The following is a 25,329-nucleotide window of genomic DNA, read 5'->3' as shown; positions in this document are numbered from 1 at the left end:
AATTCGAACACCATGTGTAGACATCACTTGAACACCAATTTAAACAAACGAACTGTAATAAATTTACAAGGCAAACTGCGACATTTTAATGTTCAAAATAGGATGATGCTATGGAAGTGTTATTAATATTTCTTAGGTCTGCTGATGGTATTAGTTATGTTTTTAAAAAAGAGTTCTTACAGCCCTGGCTGGTGTAGCTCAGTGGATGAGTGCAGGCTACAAACCAAAGCATCGCAGGTTCGATTCCCAGCCAGGGTACATGCCTGGGTTGCAGGCCATGGCCCCCAGCAACCGCACATTGATGTTTCTCTCTCTCTCTTTCTCCCTCCCTTCCCTCTCTAAAAATAAGTAAACAAATCTTAAAAAAAAGAGTTCTTACATCAGAGAGACAAATGCCCAAGTGTTAACAGGGGCAACATCTGGGGTTTGCAGGGGTGAGCAGTGTGAGGGGGAGCAGTGAGAGTGGGGGACACAGCTAGAGACCGACCGCATGCTGGTAACCGTTGAAGAAATGTGAGGGGTAAATGGGAATTACTAATGTTTCTGCTTTTGTACACACTTGCTCATGTTCGTGATACTTCAATAAACTACTTTTTAAACCCATGAACAATACTAACAAGTATCTCACCAGTGAGGGTGAGGAAAGGTTGCTGTGATGTTCAGCCTTGATAAGGAGAAGGAGCTGGGATTTTTAAGAAGGAAGGATGGGCGAAGGGGAGGAGGAGCACAGCGGTAGATTCGATCATCACTAGTGTAACCTACATGTGTTTCATATATTCTTGGTATGCGCGAAATCATTTTAAAAAACTAAGGACATGGTAAGAAGGCAGATGGGTATTTTTTATAAAGCGCTATCTCTTTTGACAAAGAATTTGATGCTCTAATTCATGATACTTTCCTTGTGATGATTTTAGTCAAAACCACCTTCTCAATTAGTATTTACCATACTAATACTCACACACACACACATCCCAGATGGGAAAGTAAGTGGGAAAAATAGTTACAATACGTTGTGAGTTCACTTTAGGCCACTCTTGCTGTTGCTGTCCTTTTACTCCCTCGCTTAGTTCTCCTGACCCTCACCATTTAAAAATGTCTGAAGGCAAATGCAATAGTATAGCTGCCCTGTGGACACTGTATGGCCCTTTTCTATACATGAATTCTGGTAATTGAGCTTTATAAGGGTGTGACCCCAAGTTACATGTGGTGCAACAATGTTTACCTCAACCAAGTTGTCCACTTTCATTCACGTAGTTGTTGATATCTAGCCATGTTTTATCTATCAAAATATTTTCTGTATCTTTTGACCTGTGTGAACATAATCTGATACAGGCTTTTATGATCGGATAGACCTTAAATCCAGTCTTAACGTAGTCTGCAGGTGTACGAGTTGTTCAGTAACAAGGTGTGAGGGTCGTTCCTTGGTGTATAAGTACCACACTTTTCAAGAGGTGGGAGCATCTTAATGAACAGGGTGAACCCACAGAGGTAGCATCTCTCTACTATGGTGGGGCCTTAAAAATGCATCCTGTCTTTCATCCCCTGGGCGACGAGCCCATGCTAGGCTACGACATGAGGGGAGTGTGTGTGAGAGGAGGGGCGTCAGGACTCACTCCACCACCTGATAGCACCAGCTCTGCCACCGTGCCGCACCCATGCACAGAAGAAGTTGTTTACATGGCGTTTTCAGTTCTGTCGTCAATAGATACAGTGACATTCACAACTAAGAAGTGCAGCAGGTACTTGCACAGCTGCTCTTAGCTTCCAGTGCAGAATCTGAGGGCTGCTAGAACCTGCAGAGGGAGCCCTTGCACTAGGAGACAATGAGCAAACCCGAAAGCAAATTCTGGACTTTTCGTTTGTAACTATATCCATCAATTTCATAAGATGCTTAGCTTAAGTCATACCCCTACTTGCTTACCTCCACTCCCCCCAAAAAGAGCAACTAACTATTTAGATTGCCCACTGCTTCCTTTTGGCCCACAAAGGGATTCTAGAAAAGGCACTCTGTTCATTTTGACAGGAGATGGTCAAGTTTAAGGCTATCTGCAATACCTATACATGTGAACTTAACAAATGATTTGGTGAAGGTTTTACTTAGACTATAACCTTACAGAGTGGTTAATTTCAACTCCTTTAAAATCATACATAACCTTATAATGATCCTATCAATCATTTATTGAATCTTTTACTTTTTAAAAGGAAGAAAAAAGCAAAACCACTATCACTGTCCTTCATTGTCTCATTAGTAAATGTTTGGTTCATCCTAAAACTATCGTAATTAGTAATTAAATAATAATTAAAATACATTAAGTTTATTACATGGCAGGTACTTTTCATTCATTATCTTATCTGATCCTACTAATATTAACTTACTCCAATTTACAGATGAGGAAACTGAGGCTCGAGAGGATACAGGATTTGCCGAAAACCATGCAGCCAGAAGCAGCTCACACTCAAGGTTTGAGTGCAGAGTCCACCCCTCAGCTCAGCGTTGGCTGGGGCTGGATGGACCAGGCTGACTTCTCCATAGACTAGCTTCCAGCGGCCCCTGAACGCAAACACATGGCTATGTGGCAGTCACAGTTTTTTCCCTACATTGATTCAATCACACTCTCTCAAGGGCAAGAAAGAAAATATCCTGGTTATAAGACTCCTAAGAGGCCCATGCAATCTTCACAAGTACCCAGCTGTCTAAGGCTTCCCTTTCAATTTTCCCTCCATCGCCATGCCTCAATTTTGTGGCTTACCCCAGTGTTCTCATTGGTCTTACGCCAGATCTCCTGCCTACACAAATTCTTACTCCCTGTTTTTATCCATACTGCAGTATATTTGATTCATCAGAATAATGCATACTAGGACTACTACTACTACTAATAGTACTTTAGTATGTTAGAATTCATAAAAAAAAACCTTATAGACATAATTTCACTAATTTCTTAGAGTTATCTCATGAACTAGGCATTCTTGTCCCAAGTCAAAGATGGGGAGGCTAAGTCTGAGATACAATGACTTGCTGAGGTCACATAGCTAGTAAGTGGCAGAAGTCTTAAGTGGAGTAGTGATAAGGAAACAATCTGTTATATTTTCTATACTTCATAAGTTTGAAATATAATATTTGAGAAGCTAGCGCTCTTAGAAACAAAAGAGCCCATTCTATTCTCCCCACACACACCTTCATAAGTGAAGCTTTCATCGTTATTTCTCCCTTTGTGTTGATTAAATTACTGTCACTCTTTGAGAAGACTACAGAAGCAAGTTACAGTTGTTCTATAAATGATTTTATGCTTTTTTTTTTACTTCAGGGACAATGAAATGCAAATTAAACTTACTGTGAAAAGAATTAGCTTCTTAAGCATATTTGAAGGAATGGTACACTGAAGATTGTACTAAATGATGAAACCAAGGAACAATTGAGTTTTAAAATAAGGTAGATGTCGAAGTGATGATTAGCAGCTGCGTAATGTTCCTTTCTGTCTGGCTTTTACATAAAAATAACATATAAGTACTCAGGTTCCAACCACCACAAACGCAAGTACCACTCTGGAGTGAATTACGTAAAGAGTATAGGCAATGGTTTAGTGACTCTTGAATACCTCACTTGGGTTGTCAGAATGTCAATGAAAATTTTAGAGTCCTTCTTCTAAGCTTACAGACAGACAACCCAGATATTAATAATGTGTATTGATTATTGACTGGCCATTGTCATATCGCTCAGCCACTTTTCACTGACACCCACTGAAAAGGGAGAGTAACAATTCCTGGCATAAATATCAGGGGATGAGGAAAAAATTTAGAAGATACTAGAAAGCAAGCACTCAAATCACTGTAACATTTTCTTTAGTGTATTTTTCCAGCTTTAAATTTCAAAGTATTTAAAATGATTTCAATTCTTCAAGTTCTCTTCTAGAAATCTAATACTCACCCCAAAGCAGCACTGAATCAATACCAATGATAATTTAAAAGCTTTCTTTAGGATTTAGGGATTTGTTGTTGATTATTTCTTTCTTTTCTCAAAACCATCTCCTCAGCGATGAGCAAATGGTTCTCCTGTGCCAAGACTCTCGCTGGGGAGGGAGAGTCTTACATCTGGGAAGCCAAGTTTGAAACCTCGAAAACTGAACTATTGTCACCACCCCTAATGACAGAAAAGAAAAGGCTCTCTTGTACTGATATTCAATGTAACTTTCTGCTGGGGGAAATTTCCTCCAGTCTCCATGATCAAAAATAAAAATATGTTGATGGTGGCATGGGTGGAGAATGTTAAGATTCCGTGTGCATCACCAGGGCTACAGGGAAGGCGCGTGTGGACTCCCGGGGAGAGAAATGCAGAACTAGGAAAACAAGTGCAAAGAGGGAGGAAGGCAATACTGAACATAATGAGAGGCTGGAGTACAGCTCGGATTTCAGAGATCAGGCATAGAGCTGAGTTCAGTAGTAACCTTGAACAGTCACCTAGTCAAGTTTTCCTGGTTGGAATGCGACCTTTACTCAAATCAAAAGGTCACGCTGTCTGGCATGTAAATTTGGTATGGCTCTGGCTTTAATTAGTCCTGTTCGTTGAGCTGATTGTCCTGCCTGTAGCAATTTTGCAGTTGCACTATGGGAGGTGGGTGTCTTCAACTCCAGTTTGGAATCGTGGACCCTTTACTTCGCTATCATTAAGGCTGTGTCCTGGGCTAGCCCCGCTTGTTGGACACTGTTCAAAATGGAGTTCCTCGTCCAGTTCATGTCCGCTGATGGAATCTACAAATTCCTAATGCATCTCTGTGTGAATCGCGCCTCTGTTCTGCCACTGCCTGTTGGTGGTATGCACATATGTGAGCCATTGCAGAGAACAGAGGGGCAATTCAGAGGCTGGGAACATTTTTAGAATAATGACACTCAGTGGAATTTTACATACACTTGCATTTTAATTTATGACAGTGGACCACTTTTGTCAAATAAAGTATGTATTTAGAATCTTTAAACATTGAAAGCTTTTAAAAATGTTTAATTCTTTGGGGGTTAGGTTTATGCTTCTCTTTAATGTTGACATAATTTAAGTCATGTCGATGGAAAAACTAGATGGAAAGAGAAACGGTCCAACTGTGCACGAGATGGTGCTGTGATCGTCAGAAGACGGATAGCTCTGGAGAATGAGCATCTACGCGTCAGGCCAAGTCATTCTTTCTGCTCCGATCTCTTCATCCATCTAGTCTTCCATTCATTCGCCTAGACTCATAGTTCCCTCTCACATGTGAACACAATATAATATCGAAACTATTTATAAAGGGGCAAGTCATCCAACCTCTGTGGTTCTTGATTTCCATATCTATAAAATAAGGGGGTTGTTTAAAAATGTCACAATATTTTGGAACTATTTAGATAGTAACAACAATAACCCAGTAAGTTTTTCTGCCCGCAGACCTTATTCCAACCACTTGATGGTGAAGAGGTCCCTTAAAGGCTCCAAAAGCCACATTCGATCTCTGTGCAAGATTTGGCTGAGCTCACTGGCTCCAAAGTTTTTGGAGAGGCTGTGGCTTTCTCTGTGAGGAACCCGCGCACTGATGGAGGGGGCTGAAGGAGCTCAGAGAGGAACATGGAGCATGCACCTGCCTTTACAGAGCTCCGGGGAGCCACTTCTTGCATTGATTCCTCTCCTAAGGTCCAAGAACAAACTCTTCCCCTCAGCAACGTCAGTGAGTCAGCCCTGGGGCAATGTGCACCACCTCAGGAGCCTTTGGTGGTGAAAGTACAGGGACGAAGAGTTATCTGAGCTTCTCAAAGGAAAATGAGTCTTAGGTAATGATGGTCTCCAAATCACAAAGCATGCCTGAAGAAATGCAGGCAGTGTTAGATGGAATCTTGGAACCTGCCTTCCCTATCAATGAGCAGGGCACCTGAGTCCAGGGTCAGGGCACTGGAGGGGCACTTCTCACTCGGCAAGAAACCAAATTGCCTGTTCCTCTTCAGGGCATGTTCCCAAAGTAGATTAAAATCTCTATCTACTGCTTCCTTGAACAGTGTGGTTTTTACAAAAATTGTAGAACTCTCTCAGAAGCCCTTGTCAAAATTTGGATTAAATTCAAGGTAATGGATATAGAAGTACCATGTAGCACTGATGTCATATAGAGTTCTTCCCCTTGAAAAAAAGCCGCAGAGCACCACAAGGGTGCAAGATGTCGGGGACTGGTTTCTGTGTGTTTCGAAACACAGAAGCTTTGATTCAAATATCTGTGTCATGTGCTAAACACATGTGCTCTTAACTAAATATCACAAAAGCCCACCATAAATTAATCGTCAACCTTAATGGTTTCCTCATTTCAAAACACATTTGTTTTATAAATTAATGCCCTAAGGCCAATATTTTAAGGTGACTACACAGAATTTAAATGAAAAACATCAGATCTATATGTCCATACAACTACGCACGTAATTTCTCTGCCATTTTAAACGTCACAACAGAAGGAGAAGAAATCTGGCACACACTTAAGTCCTGCACTTCTGCTGCCACTGACACCTTCAGGCGTTGTGAGAGTTTCACCTTAGCTCTGCCGATCGACCTCTGTGACTATTTTCCTTGCTTTACCCGTTTCTGAGCTTGTGTCCAAGTTTTCTTTAGAAAAAAAAAAGGCCACACAGAGCTTTTAAGTCTTCTTTAAAAAAGGATACATGACTTTAGGTTATGAAAAGCCGATGTTTGCTTTTAAAATTTCCTTGACTTTTAAGTGTATGATCCACGATCTTTGATTCTAACACTGGCTCACCCTCCTGACATCTCCCTGCAGGGCTAGCGATAGCCAGGATGTCATGCTTTCCCAGCACCGACAGAAAGAGGCCGCAGAGAAGGAAACGGCAGCTGAAAGGGAGGTGGGCCAACAGAGGCGGGTCCGAGCTAAGGTGCTCTTCTCCCGTCAGCTGGAGGTGAGCATCTGGGCTGCTGCTTCCGCTCAGCCTCCCATGTGGGCCGACAGGGATAATGTGTTTCACTTAAAATACAGCTTTTGGCAACATGTTGACAGTTACAATAAAAATAGAAAAGACAAAATTTAGAAAGAACACTTTTTTCCCCATGACCTTTCCCCTTAAAATGTATTATGATCCCTGACTGGGTAGGTAGGTCAGTTGATTAGAGTGTTTTCCTGATATGCCAAGGTTGCAGGTTCAATTCCTGGCCAGGCACATACAAGAATCAACCAATGAAGGCATGAATAAGGGGAACAACAAATTGATGGCTCTCTCTCTCTCTCTTTCTTTCTCTCTCTCTCTCCTTTCTCTCTCTAAAAATGTGTATGAAAACAAGTACAAGGGACTTTGAGAGAAATAGTATATAAAATAATTTAGTAAATGGTTTAGTCTATATGTTAAATAAGCTGACATAATGAATATTTACAAAAATCAAATTTTTAAATGCTCCCTATCTGTGCCTAAGTCCTACATTATTATTATTGCTCCTATAAGATAGTAACGTAATAGTATAATTAATATAATACAACATATTCTTATATAAAATATTTATGATAATCTACTCTAAAAATGTAAATGACCATACTGTTCCACTGGAATATAGTTATAGTACATTATATATTTCACACATTTTATATCATGTCTTACTTTAAATAGAAATAAGCTTCTATTTCTCTAAAGAAACATTTAGTGTAATAACAAAAGTTTTTACTAATGTTTCACTCAGAACAGAAAATAATGAGATTTACATATTGAAATTTCTCTCTTTACTGTTAATATTAGCATTGGACAGATATGTCGCCTTAAAGAATAAAGAATACTAGGATACTCAGGTTCAGCATGGTTATTGACATGCTGGGGTGTGTGAGAGGGTCGGATTCGGTCCTTAGCCTGACCAAGCCAGAACCTTGATAAAAGCACCTCGAGTGTGTCTCCTTTGCACAGTTCACTCAGCACTTTGAGACACAGACTGTCCCTGGCTCTCATGATCACCCTGACAGACGGACATGGGGCAGGAATCAAGATCTCCCTTGGAGACGATATTCCATGCACGGGTCCCAACCTTTCATTCTACCAGGGGAGGATGGAAGAGCTCCGGCCCCATTCACTAGACAGAAGCACCGTCAAGGTGTCGTCACACTCCTAAGTGATGGGGCAGACCAATTAAAACAAAAAGACAAAAAGTTGACACTGACCTGCAACATCTCTCTCTAGTGACCCGGAATCATTTGAAAAACTGAGTGGGTGTGTTTCTAAGGGAAAATATTCTCTTTAGGGTTCTATTGATCACTTGTTCATTTTCCATTCATTCAACATGTTACAAAGCTCCCACAGGGTGGCACACATAGTTCTGGAGCCAGGAATTTAGCAGAGAGCAAGACAAAGAGCCTGCCTTCCGGAATATGCAAGGCAGAAAATAAGCAAGGTGACATCAGAAAGTGGTGCGAGGTCCCAGGTAGGAAATACACAAGGGAATGTGACAGTGAGGAGGAGGGAGGGAAGGGAGAAAGGGAAGGTTGCTTCTGTGTGGGTGGTCAGGGAGGTGAGCCATCCTCACAGAACCAAGGCCTGGAAGCAGGAATGAGCTGAAGCAGTGTGCAGTGCAGGCTAGTGTGGCTCCCTGGAGCGGGTGGGGGAGGGCAGCAGCAAGAGAGGAAGGGAGAGGCAGGAGCCATAGTCAGGTTGCGAAGGGCCTCACAGGCATGGAATATGGTTCAAACTTGTTTTCGGCACAGAGACAACACCAGAGTGTTTGTTGAGAAGGAAAGAGGTACGACCTGACTTGTGGTCATAAAAGACCCCTCTGCCTACTAGGTAATATAGAAGGGCAGAGGTAGAAGAGGGAAGACAAGGAAAGAGGGTATTTTCATAGCCCAGGCAAGAGATGATAGTGGATTTCCCAGGTGGAAGCAGCAGGAGAAAACCAGACAGAGTCAAGATATACTTTGAAGGTAGAACTGACAGGATTTACCATAGGGCTCCGCGTGGAGGGAGGAGAAAGAAGAGACCAAGAATTTCCTGGCATGAGCGTCAGATGCACGGCAGTGCCACTTACAGGCTTACAGGGTGAGAATCAAAGGTTCGATTTTGGATGTTAGGTTAGCGTAGCGATGTCTGTGAGAAATCTGGAGGCCCTATGTGGAAGAAACAACATGTGAGAGGGAAGATAAAAATTTGGCACCATTAGCACGTGGATAGTGGTTAAGGCCATGGGACAGGAAAAGAGCACCAAGGAGAGAGAGGAGGGCTCTGAACTGGACTCTGATCTTGATACAGGAAGATAAAGCAGCCAAGGGACGTGAGAGTCGCCACAAGGAAAGCAAGAGAAAAACCATAAAAGTAAGCTATGTGTTCAAATTAGTGCAAGGTCGCCAGGAAATCCATAGATGAGGATAAATAACTTCATCAATTCTTTAGTTATATCTACTCTTCTATAATGCCTGATGAAAACTTTACCAAAATCACCTACCTATTTTAGATACTATTATGTTACCTACTTTAAAATCTTACCTTTGCTCCAGTGTCTCCCACTCCACGTAAACCCATTGGTCCAGGGGGTCCTGGTAATCCTCGAGGTCCCTAGATGACATAATAAGGGAGTGAGTCAGCAACTGTGTTGTTTGCTGTGTCCATAAAGAAGGAAGGAAGGAAGGAGGAAGGAAGGAAGGAAAGAAGGGAGGGGAGAGAGAGAGAGAAAGAGAGAGAGGAAAAAAAAGAAATAAAAGGTAAAAGAAGGGAAGAAAGAGGAGGAGAGGGATGGAAAGAGGGGGAGGGAGGGAGGAAGGAAAAATGAAGGGAGTGCAGTAAGAGGGAAAGAAATACAGCACTTGGGCGGGTGTGGTTAGGGAGTGGAGGGATCGAGCAAAAAGGAAAAAGAACTCATGGACATGGGGGGCCAGTAATAAGGGGGTTAACTGGTAATGGAAAAATACAATAAAAATAAATTTTAAAAACAGTATTCAAACTTACAGGCACACCAGGATAGCCATCGCCTTTGAGTCCTGGAGCACCCACTGGTCCTCGAGGGCCTTGGGCACCCTGGGTAAATTCCAACACCAGGTGATGTCATAAGACTACACAATGAAACACCTGGCAAAACTTACACACAGTACCAACTCAATATGCCAAAGGTGGATTTGGTAAGTACAAAGGACTGAATTGAACATTTTTAGAAGAAAACCCTGCCACAAGTGGTAACTCGTTATCTCTTCCTAAGTCTTGCCCATTGTGTGTGGTGGGAGTCATGGAATGCACGTAGGCAACATGTGTGGACCATTGCCAAGGGCTCCACAGGACACACACATGGAGGGATTAGAAGATGGCTGGTTGCTGATATCTTAATTTTTAAAATGACAGATTTTTACTGAAACATAGATCATGGAAAAGTATAAAAATGAGAATATTTAGTAAGCACCATGTGAGAACAAGGGTAGAAAAGAATACGCAGGGGAACCCCCACAAAATGGAATTACTTCTGGAGGGCAGGCCCCTCATAGTACAGGCTTCCCCCGCTAGGTGAGTGTTCTAGGAGCCCATCTGTATCACGTTCCAGCTGGCACTGATGTGAGAGGCTGCGTCTGGCTTCAGCAATTTTTTTCTTTTTAAGACTCAATGCATTTGCCCATTCATAATGGGTGATTTATGGGCATAACTGCCCGGTGGTTTTTTACCAAAACTAGCATGACCCTGGTGTCCCACCCTCCCTATTCATCTGCTCTCACTCTGAGAGACTATTTTTGTTTCTCTGACGAAAAAGTCCTCAAAGGGAAATGTTTTGCCAATGTGGAAGAGGTGAAACAGAAAGTGGCAAAAGTGCAAAAAGGCATCAAAATCAATGAGTTCAAAAACTGTTCTAAGTAGTGGAAAAAACATCTCGATGGTGCATTACATCAAATGGACAGTACTTCGAAGGTGACTGAAGATTAAACATGGAAGAATAAATATGCAATTTTTTATAAATACCTTTCAGGCTTTTGGGGACCCCCCATATATAAAAATGTGTAAAAACAAGATAAACTGTATTTTGCCTATGATCGTGTTACATCTCTTGTCTTCCTCAGTAGGGCTCAAATTACATGGGGACTAAATAATCCCAAATAAAATATTGAAAATATTTTTTTTAAAAGTTAAAGGCGATAAAACACAGAGTTTGTGGTTTATATCTTGAGACCTAGGAAAAAGTTACAAATATTGCTTTAGAGTGATAACCTTAGGCATCAAAAACTTTTTAGTAATAACTACTGGCCTCCTATATAGAAAAGAGAGGAGGGTAATTATTGCCTTTTGAACAATAGCTTTTTGAGATGTGTAAGTCTCTACAAATGGAAATTAAAGAAATTTTGGCCAAAGTAAAATGAAGAGAGAGAGAAAGAAAAATGAGGAAGACTTCTAGAAGATTTGTTCAACATATGTCTATTGCACTTGTATTTAAAACCTGTAATAGTCCTTTTACACCACATGCCATTCTGCTACTATGGTAACTTTTGCAATGGTCCTTGTCAATACACATCAATTATTTTGATAACGAGCTCTTCATGTTTTTAAGTATTTATGGTTTTTGCATTAGAAAGAAACCCTACAAATAGACAGACCTTTGTTTTCCAAGATTGGAAAGAATAGCAGGACTCTCAATACTTTCATATGCAGGCAGACACTGAAATCCAACTGCCATTCTTCCAAACCAAAATGTTTCTTAAAATCCAACTCCCCAAAATGTTCCCAGTTTTACTCCTATGAAAGAATGATTGATTGGAATGGGGGGAAATCTGTATAACTTTAAGCAATAAGGAAGCTGGATTTGTTTAGAAAACCATGAGTGCAGCAACTGGTTTTTCCTATTAAATCTAAGAGACTAGTTCTATATGATGAACCTTTTTAAGAGTGCCCATCTTCAGAACACAGTGGTCATTTATTAAAAACCTAATTTACCATGTGTCAGCAACAGAGATCCAAGAGGAATGCATAAAATTGTATGACAGAGAGCAAAGCAAGGCCGTCTGGAGAGGTGGGGTTGGGTATACCTCCAACTGCAGGAAACTGGTCACTTCTCAGAAGCAATTTCTTATTCTATTCCAACTACATTTAAGATTAAAGCTTTACACATCCACAAGGGATATGTCCCAGAATAAGACGTCCATTTCTCTGCACGCTCACATGAGGAGCGGGCCAACAACACAGCAGGAACTGCTGCCTGGTGAAGTTGAAAGAAAATTGGAATAAAAATTCAATTTCAGCATTTAGTTATAAGTTCCAAGCCTATAACAAATTATCAGCATCTGCTGTCATTTATCCTCTGGCACCCACACTTGGGGGAAACATCAAAAACATTAATAGTTTACAAACATTTTTTTCCTAGAGAAATTTGTCCTCTCCTGCAAAAATTGTAGTTAGCTTATGACTTCTAATATTAATGGGAATATCGGGAGATGGGGATAAAGGAAGTGTTCTCTCTCAGATTTTTATTTTGGACTCATCACAGCATATTTTAGATGGAATTTTGCCACCTGGTTTCTTTGCCTTGGATTCAAGAAAATGTGTTTCTCATTCAGCATAAATTGGGGCAGAAATCTTAATCTGATATTTTGAAATGGGCTTTGTGGGGGGGCGGGTCTGGGAGTTCCCTGATACAGAAAAACTGAACAAATATGCTAAAACTTCCATCAGGCATTTAATCCCCCCAAAGCATAAAAACCAATGCATTAGCCTTGGCCGGTGTGGCTCAGTTGGTTGAAGCATTGTCCTTTAACCAAAAGGTTGCAGGTTGGATTCCCAGTCAGGGCACATGCCTGGACTGCAGGTTCAGTCCCTGGTCCCGGCACACAGGGGAAAATAGACATTCGGTCTTTCTTTCATATAGATGTTCTGTCTCTCCCTCCCCCTCTCTCTAAAAGCAGTGGGAAAATGTCCTGGGGTGAGGATAAAAAATTGCTATAGGGAAGAATGACAGAAAGAACATCTTTAGAGGCCAAGAGATTAGAAAGAAGAGTGAAGAGGAAAATAACTTTAAATATGTCACCAATAATGCCCAATGATGATCAGTAGAAAACAGGTAGGGCTTATAAACCCTAGCTGCATATTTAATTAGATTGTATTTGTATTTTAAGCAATAGTATAAGTAGAGAGAAGTAACTGCAAATCATAAACCCAGGAATACACAGATCCAAGAAGATATCAAACAATATGAAAATTGTCACCCAAATGTTCTTGATCAAGGTTGCATCTATAATTTTAGCATTAGGAAATTTGGAATTTTCTCCTTGAGTTGTACATAATTTGGGTTCCCATAGTCTTTTCAGGAACTTGGGTTCCCAAGTGCCTCAAAGTCTGAGGAGTAAGTGTGTCTAGGACTTTCTCTGTCTCAGCTTGAATGTCCCTGGAACCTCCCCTGTCCCCAATAAACAAGAAGGTTGTCACTCTAGCAAGGACGACAAAGTGATTAAGATCAACGAGGGTCAGGATTCTCCTTTGACCCTCAAAAAGAACCCCTACTGCGTGTATCAGTAAATAATAGGTTTTGCATTATATTTCAAAGACCGTTTTAAGTTGTCTTTTTTGAAGTTTGAAAACCACTGTCAGTACATGAACCCTTTTCTCCAGAAGAGACAATCTGGTAGAACTGAAGCCAGCTTCAAAGCCATGTAACAACATGCTACTAATTCACTGAGCACTGACTGTGGGGCCCTGAAACCTGTTCTCCGTGCCAGGATGCGCTGCTGACATTGGGACGGCACCTGCTGCAGCGCTTTGCTGGCTGCTGTGTGCGGGAAATGGCGCTTCGTTGCCATGGAGAAACAGAAACGACTACTTAAAGCTGTCTTTTCCTATAATTCTTTGCATTTTAATTTAAAATAACCCTGAAAGATGGATAACAAAACACAGAAATTTGACTCAATAAAGCTTCCGAACATGAATTTTTTTGGCAATGTTTTGCAGAAGAGATGCATTGGCCACTAATATGTAAATGAAAAAGGCTAGAGGCCATATAATCTCACATCACTGATATTACAAAATGGGCATTTTCAAACAACTGTTTAGTCAGCAAAAATTCCACTGTTTATGAAAAATAAATGGTTTCTCTGTCTCATTTCCCACAGTACCTGGCATATACTTAGAGTCTAATTGAATAAGTTATTTTATATCTCTTTGCTTAAAAATCTGTTCTGTTCCTCACTTATCTACAAGATAGAGTAACAACAACAACTAGGAGGCCTACTAACAAACATAATGATCAATAATGATGTCTTATGAAGGAAACAAATGGCTATCTAAAGAGTAATCAAAGTGGCCTACTTTAGATTGGTAGAAATGCCTTTAGAAGTGGTATTAAAAGAGCTCAGATCTAAAAGATGAGACGTAGATTATGCACATACTGATGGTAATAGCATTCTAAGCAGAAAGGTCAGCATTTGCAAGGACGCTGAAGCCGGAAAGAGTTCAGCAGCTTCTGGGAACTTCTACAAGCTCAGTTTAGTTAAAATAGTCATCGAGATGTAAAGTACAGCACAGGGAATATAGTCAATAATATTGCAATAACTGTGTAGGTGCCAGGTGGTTACTGAAAATATTTGGGGGGAACATTTTGTAAAGTATATGATTGTCTAACTACTGAATCTAATACAAAATAATATTGAATGTACACTGTAACTGAAAAAGGAAAAAAGAAAAAGAAGCGACCTGTTGGCTTGATTTTGGTAAAGGGAATAGTGTATCCTTACATTTGAGCTCATCAACATAAATACTGGAAGTAGAACCATCGCAGCCATCAAGTTACTATGCCTTAAATTACTTTCATTCTCTCACATACAGAAAAAAGTAAATGAAAGAACGTGCACAAAGCATACCTTTGGTCCTCGAATAGCAAAGCCAGGTTCTCCTTTAAGCCCAGGCACCCCAGGTCCTCCTCTCTCTCCCTGTACATTTCAAATAACGTTCCAAGTTTCAGACTTGAGGTTGCATGAGAAACCATAATGGCAGGGACAAAAGTGACTGGCCAGTTTGTAAAGGGCTTAACTGATCAGCCTCGGATCTGGAGAGAGTACATTCTTCTAATGTACCTGAGATGAATTTCAAATCCTAAGTAGATAAAACCTGTCCATAAAGTCTACCAGGCTGAGGCTGGTTAGAGAAAGGCCTCTGAAGTAGGAGGTGGCCATCTAGACTCAAATGTTTGGACCGTAAGACTGTCTGGGAATAGCCTCAAATCGGAGTGAATTTCTTTTCTGTCACACTTTCTGACTTTAAATCTTAGCAAATTCTTGTGAATAGATGCAATAAATTTTTACTTGTATTGAGGTCTAAGATTTGAGGAAGGTAATTCTAGATGAAATGACAAGTTCAAGACCAGGAGCAAGTAATCTGGTCTCTAATCTTACATTTGTGGTTGGCCTTTAGTTTGCTTAATTGTGATGCATCAGGGTTGAAGTAGATAACATTTTGGGGTTCTTCCAAAGCTAAAATTCTAGTAGACTTGTATCATGAATTTTTCCCCTTCTCCAACTATCTAAGAAAAAGAAAAAAGTATTCACAAGAATGCATACCTTTGTCCCAGGTGGTCCAGGAATTGATGCTCCAGGAAGCCCAAAAGGGCCCATAACCCCTGGATCACCCTAAAAGCAAAGCAAAATACTCATTACATTTCAAACAAAAAAAACTATATATAGGAATTATATTAGGAAAAACATAGAAATGTGTTTCCAGCATTTTGAAATATTATGACCTGTTTCACAGTCCAATGTGAAAACACTTTAACATCTTTGTTAAACCACTACTAAAGTTATTGATGGTTAAGATTTCAATGTCTTTAATAAATGCACTCAGTTCATTCCTGAGTGTTAGGCACATTTTATCTCTTGTGCATCCTTTTATTAGCTAATAAAAATTATGCAATTAATGATGCTTCCCTTTCGTTGAATGCCAGAAAGTTCAGAGGGAAATATTTGTTCAATGCCGATAATTATCTTCAGCATAAGTTTTTGGTATACTTGGAAGATAAATAATGTTTCTTATATTTGTAACTTTTTCCTTTGTTCTTTTGTTCTGTGGTCCATGGTGTGTCAGTCTTCCATTGTAAAGTATTTCATATCCCTTTTTAGAAGTAGAGAGCTTATGGTATAAACAAACAAACAAACAAACACATAGATACATTTTCAAATAGAAAAATTAAAACATTTCTCAATGTTGGGGGCATGTCTCAATATTGACTCTCAATAAAAACTCAATTTGAAATAGCAAGTAGTATTGCTGTCCCACCTAGTTCTAGACCCATTATTCTCAAATTTTAGGGAGTAATCATCAGAGGAATTTGATAAAATAGAGAGTCCAGGGTTTCAGTCCCAGAGATATTTTTAAAGGTTTTTAAATTCCAGTTGACATTCAATATCGTGTTAATTTCAGGTGTATTGAAGTAATTTATAAACTGATTGTCCCAATAAGCCTAGTACCCAACTGCCACCATACATAGTTACTGCAACGTTGTTGACTGTATCCCCCACGCTGTTCTCTAGGTCCCCGTTGCTGTTCTGTAACTGCCAATTTGTACTTCTTTATCTCATAACGATTTTCATCCTGCCCCCCCAACCCCCACCCATCTGGCAACCATCAGTATGTTCTTTGTATCTATGAGTCTGTTTCTGTTTTGTTTGTTTATTTTGGTTTTTAGATTCCACATATAAGTGAAATATAAGGTATTTGTCTTTGTCTGACTTATTTCACTTAATATAATACCCTCTAGGTCCATCCATGCTATTGCAAATGCTAAGATTTCATTCTTTTTTATGGCTAAATAATATTCCACTGTATATTTTAAATTAAGCTTTTATTCTCATTTTTTAAATCCTTACCTGAGGATATGTTTATTGATTTTAGAGAGAGGGGCAGGGGAGGGGGAGAGAGAGTGACATGGATGTGAGAAAAATCGATTGGTCTCCTCCTGTACATGCCCTGACTGACAATCAAACCCACAACCCACGCATGTGCCCTGACCGGGAATCAAACCTGCAACCCTCTGGTGCATGGGACAATGCTCCAACCAACTGAGCCACCTGGCCAGGGCCTGCATCTTCTTTAATCAGTTGTCTATGCATGATCAGTTCCAGATATTTTAATAGATGTAGGAGCTGGGTCGAGGAATATGAATTTTTATGAGGCACCTCTGGGGGTTCTGATATAAGTAACAGGGTGCACACACCCTGCAGGGTGTTTAAATGGACCCATTTGGCATTATTAGAAGAAAATATTAGAACTACACCATTTATTTGTATCTCCTCTTTTAAATTTTCAATTGTTTAGATAAACCTTATAACATTAATATGATAGTCTCTGAATAAAAGTTATAACTAAAAACTAACTAAACAAAACCTATATTGGCATGCTATTAGAGATTTGTAACTGAACAGTTTGGAAACTAGGGATCTAGAACAGGTGCAGCAAACTGCTACCTGTGGCCAAATCCAACCTGCCACCTGGCCTCGCACAGCCGATGGCTAAAAATGGCTTTTGCATGTGTAAATGATTGTGATATAAGCGGGTACATAATATTCTCAATTTTGCCTCTTGAACCGCAAAGCCTAAAATATTTACTACCTGTCCCTTTACCAAAAATGTGCCGCCTCCTGACCTAAAGAACAAGCCGTTCTTCCCTTCAGGAGCCGCCCCATGGGTCCCCCGCCTCCCGTGCGGAGAATCGCTGGTAAGGACTCCAGCCCTGGGCCACGTCCGCCTCACGCCTGAGGCCCCTGCTCTGCCGAGTCTCCAACATGGAGGGACAGGCGGAGCGCATTGGCCTGCGAGGGCCCGGACCACTGCGAGGCAGGTGTGCGCCGATCCTGCACTTCCCACCTGCAGGTCAGCGGCCCCCCACAAACCAGGGCTCTGGTAACACGTAACCACCCCACTCAGTCCTTTGACAAAGGGATAAAGCATTTACCTGTTACATTTTTCACAAAGACCAGGGTAAGCAAGATTATGCTTCCAGATTTAATCTCTTCTACCTCTTTTTAAAGAGGCCAGTTACCGTACTTTTAAAATACAACGTTATATACATAGAAGGTATACAATTGTTTAAAGACCCTTTATTAAGGTGGGATTATGAATTCAAATATAGCAGTTCTTCATAAAAAACAGCTTTATTTCAAAATACAGAAAAATATTCGCTTTGAATAAGAGCAACTAAGATGTAAAGAGTAATCACTATTATTAATAATAATACAACACATTTCTTATAAAGTGAGATTTCTCATCGTGGGCTCCTTGAACTACCTGCAGCAGAAGGCACTTAATGGAAGAAAAGCAGATTCCTAGTACCCAGATCTCTGGGCACGGTGCCAAGAAATAGGGATTTATAAGGCGCCCCCTGGGGGACACTGAGGGGCACTGATGTTTCAGAATCGCTGGCCTGCAGGGATTGCTGTGTTTTGTACCTGCCGTCATCACAACACGGCCATTTTTTTGAGTTGTTCTTTAGTAGTCTGGTCTTTGTCTCTTTTTACGATTAGCACCTTCCTTGAGGCATGAACTCTTAGGTTTGCAAATTTCTGTGTCCTGACACATCCAAATAACCTCAACATCCTCTCCTGCTAAGGCAGGACATGTACCTAACTGCTTGCCTCATGACTTCCTTTACTTCTTCCTCAGCTCCCTGTCCTGGACAGTTTAGCAGGACATGAGTCCCCTACTTTTCATTTCCATATCTCTCTGAATAACGCCACGTATTGAACTCTTGCTACGTGCCAGAAACTGTACTAAACATTTTATTAAATGCCTTACTTTTCCCAACAACCCTGTGAAATAGATCTTAGTATCACTTTTCTTCTGTGATTGAAACGACGGGCCCCAGAAGGTTCTGGGGAGGAGCAGGGCGAGAATGCCCCTCTCTAGCCTTCTGTGGCCCGCTCTCCAACTGCCTCTCAGCCTGGGACTTCGTAAGTTGATCGGCAGAACGAGATGATGGAGGACTGGTATCTCCTACAGTCCTAACTGTATCCCAGAGAGGGGCGACACCCAGATTCTCTCGTAGAAGCATCAATAGTCCAATGAAGAACACGTATGTTGTGCAACCTTCTTATTCCATTCTGTTATGGACTGGATTAATATATTTTCTGAAGACTTTTTTCACTTTGAGGTTTTTGCTTTGTATTCGTTCAGAAGAAAATGGGAAATCAAATTTGTGGTAGAAATCTAAGATGCTGCTAAAACCAGATACAATTATAACCCCCTCAGAGAGAAAATGAGAGTATAAAAGCCTTACCTTTGGCCCTTCAGACCCCGGAAATCCCCTCTGTCCTGGATTTCCTTTGCTCCCTTTCTTTCCTTCATCGCCCTGGCAAAATAATTATAAAAATATAGTTGTTGTACTAACAAACCCTCCCCAATCACACAACAACCATATCAGGGCCTCATCCTCAACTAATACCCAGTTTAAAGGGATAGAGATGCCCCAAGCCCAGCTCAGTTATACAGGGTTTGTCAAGGTTCTTGAGCAGATTGGGTACTTCAGAATCAATACAATTTAATATTTTTAAAAATCTAAGTTCAGTATCTTTCTTTGGGGACTTTTATTTAAATCTACAATTCTTGTGTCATCTTGGCCTATTAATGGATGGTTCTGAGAAAGTCATGGTACTGTTACAGGGTGCAGCCAAGAGTGGGGACCCCAAATGGGCATTTGAAATGGGGTCCAGAACTCAACATGTCCAGGAGATTTTAAGATGTCTCCACCCCTTCCCCCACAGGTGTGAGTTGGGGGAAGGGGCACACAGAGCAAGAACATGAAGGGCAGCTTTGCAGCTAATCCATGGCATGGTCATTTAACATACCTATAGCCTTAGCTGGCCACTTAGATATGCTAAATAGCTATGGCCATGCTCTGGGCCAGGGGGGATGGAAAGGGACTCTCTCACCCAAGATGTGACTGGGGAGCAGGTCCCCCGAGTTATAGCACCTGTATGGGAGCTCGGAGAAGATTGGCTCCATGACATGGGGCCACACCTGCCCAGACCCACAATGGTGACCAGAAAAGCTGGAAAAGACAGCAGATTGAGGGCAAGTGTGGCCGAGTGTGGGAGGAGTCAGAAATGGGGCTGCAGAGGAAGATTGGCTCAGGGATTTAAACCCAGACACGGCAGCCATTGGGGAGAGAAGCACGAGGTTTTGGCTGAGTGGGGACTCCCATGGCCCTGGGAGAGAGGACCACGTGGCTGGAACGGTGGAGAGAGGACCACGTGCCTTTGCCAGAGTGGGGACCCCTGCAGCTTTAGAAGGGGGAACCACCACCTGGCTTTAGCAGAGATCCCGGTGACTCAGCTGAGGGTGCCAGGAACTGAGGGAGGCCTACCAGCCTAACACAGAGTACTGGGAAGAACCAGGGACTGCCTGAGCCATGGACTTCTATTTCCTTTCCTGAGATACAGTACTCTGGACTGGGCAAAGGGGGAAGGAAGGACTGTGTCTGTTTGTGGGTGTGTTTTAAGGGACTTTGGGATTTTGATGAAGACATTAGGTCACTACTTAAAGTTTGTATAACATTAAATAAACATTTTCTTTCCTTTTCACGAATCTCTGGCATTGAGAGACATCTTTCCTATAGACAGCGGACATAATGGACTTGGGGGTTTCTTTCAGTAATAGTATATCATCCCAGGCCCCCCTTGTTTGTTCTGTAACAGTACCACCAGACAGATTTATCTGTGCTTTTCCTTGGTGGTTTTCAGCATTCGTGCAATTTCAGTTTTCAAACATAAAATGGGGTATCTTTCAAATCCAACCCCATTTCTCCCTCAGTGGGGAGTCTCTTTCTTTCCCCCACAGGAGACTGGTGATTCTGCTGGTGAAAGATGTGTGAGCATTAACCTGGTGCAGAACTGGAAACTGCCTACTGTCTATTCCCCAGCCTGGCTGTGTACACTGCTGCTCCCCCAAAAGAACTGTCTTCCCTTCACCCAGAAGCCTCCGAGCATTACAAAACTATCCTTAAACTAGAGCTCAACTGCAAGGCACCCTATCCAAGCATGGGCCCAGCTCAACAAAGGAATAACTCCTTGGGCTTTGCAACTGAGTCCATATAAACATGTGAGACATAAATGACTATAGCGTGGTTTTCAAACCTGAGCTATAGTCATTTCTGAGTGTGCATCAGAAATCCCCTGGAGGGCTTGTTAGCCCGGAGATTGCTGGGCCCTCGTCCAGAGTTTCTGATTTAGTAGGTGTGCACTGGGACACAAGGATTCACCTATGTGACTCATTCCCAGGGGATGTTGATGCCGCTGGTCCAGGGACCACACCTTGAGAACCACTGGACTATATACCAAGGTCATCAGCAATGCAGGAACACCTCTGAGAAGAAGAGGTGGCCTCCCGTGGTATCTAGACAGATGTCATTAACTCCCCAAGGTCCCTAACGAAGAGCAGTAACACAGGTAATAAAAAAAGTATCAGCTGAATGTCTAAGTATCACTTATTGTATCAAAATTTCCCAATGGAGAAAAAAGTCTAGCCAAAACTATTTATTCTTACACTCACTACCAAATTCAATTTATTGACCGAAATCACCCCAGAAGATGAAAACAGGAGCCCAACCAAATAAGAAAGTGCCAACGCTGAACCACAGGGGGACGCTGTGCTGATTAACATATTCCCACCCCTCTTCTGCTGTCACATCCTTCCCAAGCCGCAGACCACCTGGAAGCCACAAATCCAGTGGCCTCTCTTTCCAGCACATTGTCCTTGCTCTAGTGGTGGCATTGACACCCTTTGAAATGCTTTTTCCTAGGGTTCCCTAACGTGGTAGCTATTGTGCCTGCCTTTGTCCTGTTTTGAATGTTCTTTCTCTAGCAACTGTGCAGCGTGAAAGTCAAACCCCAGCTCTGTTTCTCAGAGATATCGCTTGTGCTTACAGCTTCGGTTGTTACCTCAACCGTCTGCCTTCCAAAAGCATATTCTGGAATACATCAGTCCTCCTGAATGTTAACAGGCAATCATTTCTATAAGTATTTTTGCATGACGTTAAAAAGATATTTTCTGTCTTCATCCCTCACCCCCGGCCCCCCACGGACCTCATAATCTGGTGAGTCAATAAATAAAATTGTTTGAAATTCTACAAATATACTTAAATGTCAAATTCTCACTTTTAAGGTTAAGGACTCAGTTTTAGCCAGTATTTTTCAAGAACAAAGACGTCTTAAGCCATCCATGACTATTTCAACACAATCGTATACAGATTTTACTTTTACTCTCCTCATGTAGACTTTTTCAGCATCTTTACAGCGCATTGATGGCTGTGCATAAAAAACACAGGAACATCTGGCACCTTAGAGCTCCGGGTTACATCACTAACGGTCTTACTGATGAGTGTGGATATTCTCATCTTGACGTATAAAGATGGTATCCACTAGCGTTTCTACAATGTATAAATATAAATTTATTCCAAGTTGTGAAAGTAAAATTGCCACTTAATAAGGTGATATTTCTTATTGCTGTGTGAAATTCTGTAAATACTTAAAGAAAATGTATGGACGTGCAAATCTCAAGGATGTGTCTCAAGGCTTCTTCCCCCTTCCTCGGTGTTTTTTAAATGTCAATCTGGTTATTAAGAAAAACATGTGTTGAACTCTTCGTATAAGCTGGGTGTTCCAATAGATGTTAGGAAATAAAAATGAATAATAACATACTTGCTTTCTTCCGGAGCTCACAAGCTAGTGTCCATAACTTTAACCCAGAAGTAAACACATTTGACACAGCAAGAATAACAACCGCATTTTCCCCAAGTTGGCTCCTTAGTATCGGGACCAGAACACAGGCAGTCTGCGTCCCCCGACACTGTCAACTCCATACCTTGGGGCCAGGCTGTCCTTTTCCAGGTGGTCCTTCTGGGCCTCTTGCTCCTGGGAGCCCTGCTTCTCCCTGGGGAAAATGACACTGGTGGCTTAGCTGACCCTCCACAGGCAGTGTGCAGGGTGCGGCAGAAGTAACGCCTGTGTGAGTGTGGTCGGTAGGGTGTAATATGGGTGTAATAATTTATAGTTTTAGTTTGAACATTTCACCTAAAATGTCATGTGGTGTGCTTAAGTGTGATATTGTTATGTTACAGAATTACATGCTTATGATTGCATAACAAAAGAGGGGCGTTATTTGTGCCACCGCCTCTCTATCGGCCTCCTTGTCTCTTTTTCATGGCCAGTGGATTCTCTGCTGAGACCCTCCAAAACAGACCAGACCTTAACTCTACTCACAAAATTAGTTTAGAAGTTCGTCAAGTTGAATAAATTAATATCAAACTCTAGTTTAGCTGAGAGCAGCTGAAATATGAAAAAGTCCAATTTCTCAGCCAATTTCCAAAGAAATAAGCTTCCTTTCCTTTTGGCTTATCATTCACTTTTGGTGGTTTGTTTACTTTCTTTGAAAAACAAGGCCTTCAGCCTTTTCATCTGATGTTTTTTGCTACTTGTGTTGAAAAATAAATATTTCACATGTCCACTTAAAATATTTCAGGAAATCTTTGTAATGGTTTTACTTCCCAAACACATTTACAGATGTTTCTTTTAGAGGGGGAAACAAAGTGTTTTTGCCAATATTTTTGGCAAAAATTTCAGTTTCAATTAAAGTGCTTTCTAGGCATCCAAAAAAGCCCGGGTCTATAGAGAATGTCCTGGCAAACACCAGAGAGAAGGCAGGAGGCGTGACACACTACTCATCCTTTGAATTGGTGCTCTTTTTCTCTCTGATGTAAGTAAACAAGGAAATTTAGATTGTGGTATGTTTTTTTCTTAAAAGACTGCCTTTTCCCTGGATGGTTTAATTGGAGGTCCTGCAGGGCCAAGGTATCAGTGTGGTCCAATTGTTCTTACTCCTGTAGGATGAAAAACCTAGGTACCTTCTTCCCTGCAGCTCCATCCTCTCCTGGTACTCCTGGCTGGCCTGGGAGCCCTGCTGTTCCTGGCGCCCCCTGGTGGATGAGAAAAGATTTTATTTCCAGCAGTTCATGTTTATCATGCACCCCCATTTTGAGCTACTTGTAATTAGATATATCTTAATAGTGTCTAAGAAAAGCCTTGGAGCTGATAAATCTAAATAGTAATTAAGCTATTTGACCTTGACCAAGATACTTAACTTCTCTGGGTCTCAGTTTTGGATTATGTTTTTTGTTACAGGTTGAATTGACCCCAAAAAGTATATGTTAAAGTCTAATCCCTGGTATGTGTGATGTGACATTTTTTGGAAATAGGGTTTTTGCAGATGTAATTGAATTAAGATGAAGTCATTGGAGTGGGCCCTAATCCAATAGGACCAGTGTTCCTTTAAAAATCAGAAAACACCTTGTGAAGACAGACACATAGGGACAATGCCAAGTGACAACAGTAGCAAAGATTAGAGTGATGTAGCTGCAAGCTGAGGATTGCCAAGGGCTGGCCCCCATGAGAAGCTAAGGAGAGGCCAAGAAGGATTCTTCCCTACAGGTTCTGCAGGAAGTGTGGCCCTGCGCACACATTGATTTTCTATTTCTAGCCTCCAGAACTGTGGGGCACTAGATTCCTCCTGTAGTGCGCACAGTTTGTGGTACTTTGATGCAGCGATCCTGAGACACTAATATAAAGGTTACATGAAAAAGTTTGGGACCTAGCATCACTTTCAGCTCTAATACTCAATTTCACTTGCTTTTGAGTTCATTTATAATTAGGAATAAGTTCTTTAATATATTCAGAGGAAAGACATCCTACCTTAAAACAGTATAAAGTGTCCTTGCTGCATTTATTAGAAGCAAAAATATTAAAGATAATTGAAAGTCATCTCAACTAACCTAAACTCAAAAAGCTACTGGAAAAAAAAGCACAATGAACCTAAAAATAAGTAAAAGGAAATAACAAAGATGAGAACAGAAAAATATAAACTTGAAAACAAAAAGTAAGCAGAATAACAGTTAAAAGATAATATTTTTAAAAAGCCTAAAATAAATGTCTAGCAGAAATGATTAATATTTTAAAAGAAAAGCCACAAATAAACAGTATTAATTAATGAGATATAAATACATACAACATAAATATTTTTAAATCATAGAAAATTTCTATGACAATTTCAAAAATATGTTGGAAAACATTAATAAATAGGCAATCTTCAACAGAAATATAAATTACATAAATAACATAAGATAGAATGGACAAGCTTTATAAACTAAGACCTTTAAGTAAATTGAATCAGTAATTCAAGGGATATCACTTCCTCTCAGGATCACAGGCTTAGCTGGTTTTACAGTCAAGCCTTACCAAATTATTAACCCTTTGAAGAACAGATATTTCCCGCCTTACACATAGTTCTGAAAAATAAAAAGAGGAAGCCTACACAACTTATTTTACGAGGCTAATATCATCTTGATTTAAAAGCACACACAAA

General features: G+C 41.0%; 1 protein-coding gene across 3 annotated transcripts in view; it reads right to left on the bottom strand.

Annotated features, from left to right (window-relative positions):
- The window catches only part of COL28A1 (collagen type XXVIII alpha 1 chain), a 154,155-nt gene that overhangs the window by 59,824 nt on the left and 69,002 nt on the right, over nucleotides 1-25,329 (bottom strand). For all 3 annotated transcript variants that reach the window (XM_036010297.1, XM_036010298.1, XM_036010296.1), the window contains 7 exons: nucleotides 23,816-23,887; nucleotides 22,777-22,845; nucleotides 19,196-19,267; nucleotides 15,489-15,557; nucleotides 14,793-14,861; nucleotides 9,922-9,990; nucleotides 9,463-9,531 (listed from right to left, as the gene is read on the bottom strand). In XM_036010297.1, the coding sequence (XP_035866190.1) occupies nucleotides 9,463-9,531; nucleotides 9,922-9,990; nucleotides 14,793-14,861; nucleotides 15,489-15,557; nucleotides 19,196-19,267; nucleotides 22,777-22,845; nucleotides 23,816-23,887 (489 nt within the window). The remainder of the gene's footprint in view (nucleotides 1-9,462; nucleotides 9,532-9,921; nucleotides 9,991-14,792; nucleotides 14,862-15,488; nucleotides 15,558-19,195; nucleotides 19,268-22,776; nucleotides 22,846-23,815; nucleotides 23,888-25,329) is intronic.

The sequence above is a fragment of the Phyllostomus discolor genome, chromosome 10 (genome assembly GCF_004126475.2).
Source record: "Phyllostomus discolor isolate MPI-MPIP mPhyDis1 chromosome 10, mPhyDis1.pri.v3, whole genome shotgun sequence".
NCBI classification, from domain to species: Eukaryota; Metazoa; Chordata; class Mammalia; order Chiroptera; family Phyllostomidae; genus Phyllostomus; species Phyllostomus discolor.
Note: the sequence above shows the minus strand (reverse complement) of the source record. Positions and strands in the feature narration are given on the sequence as shown.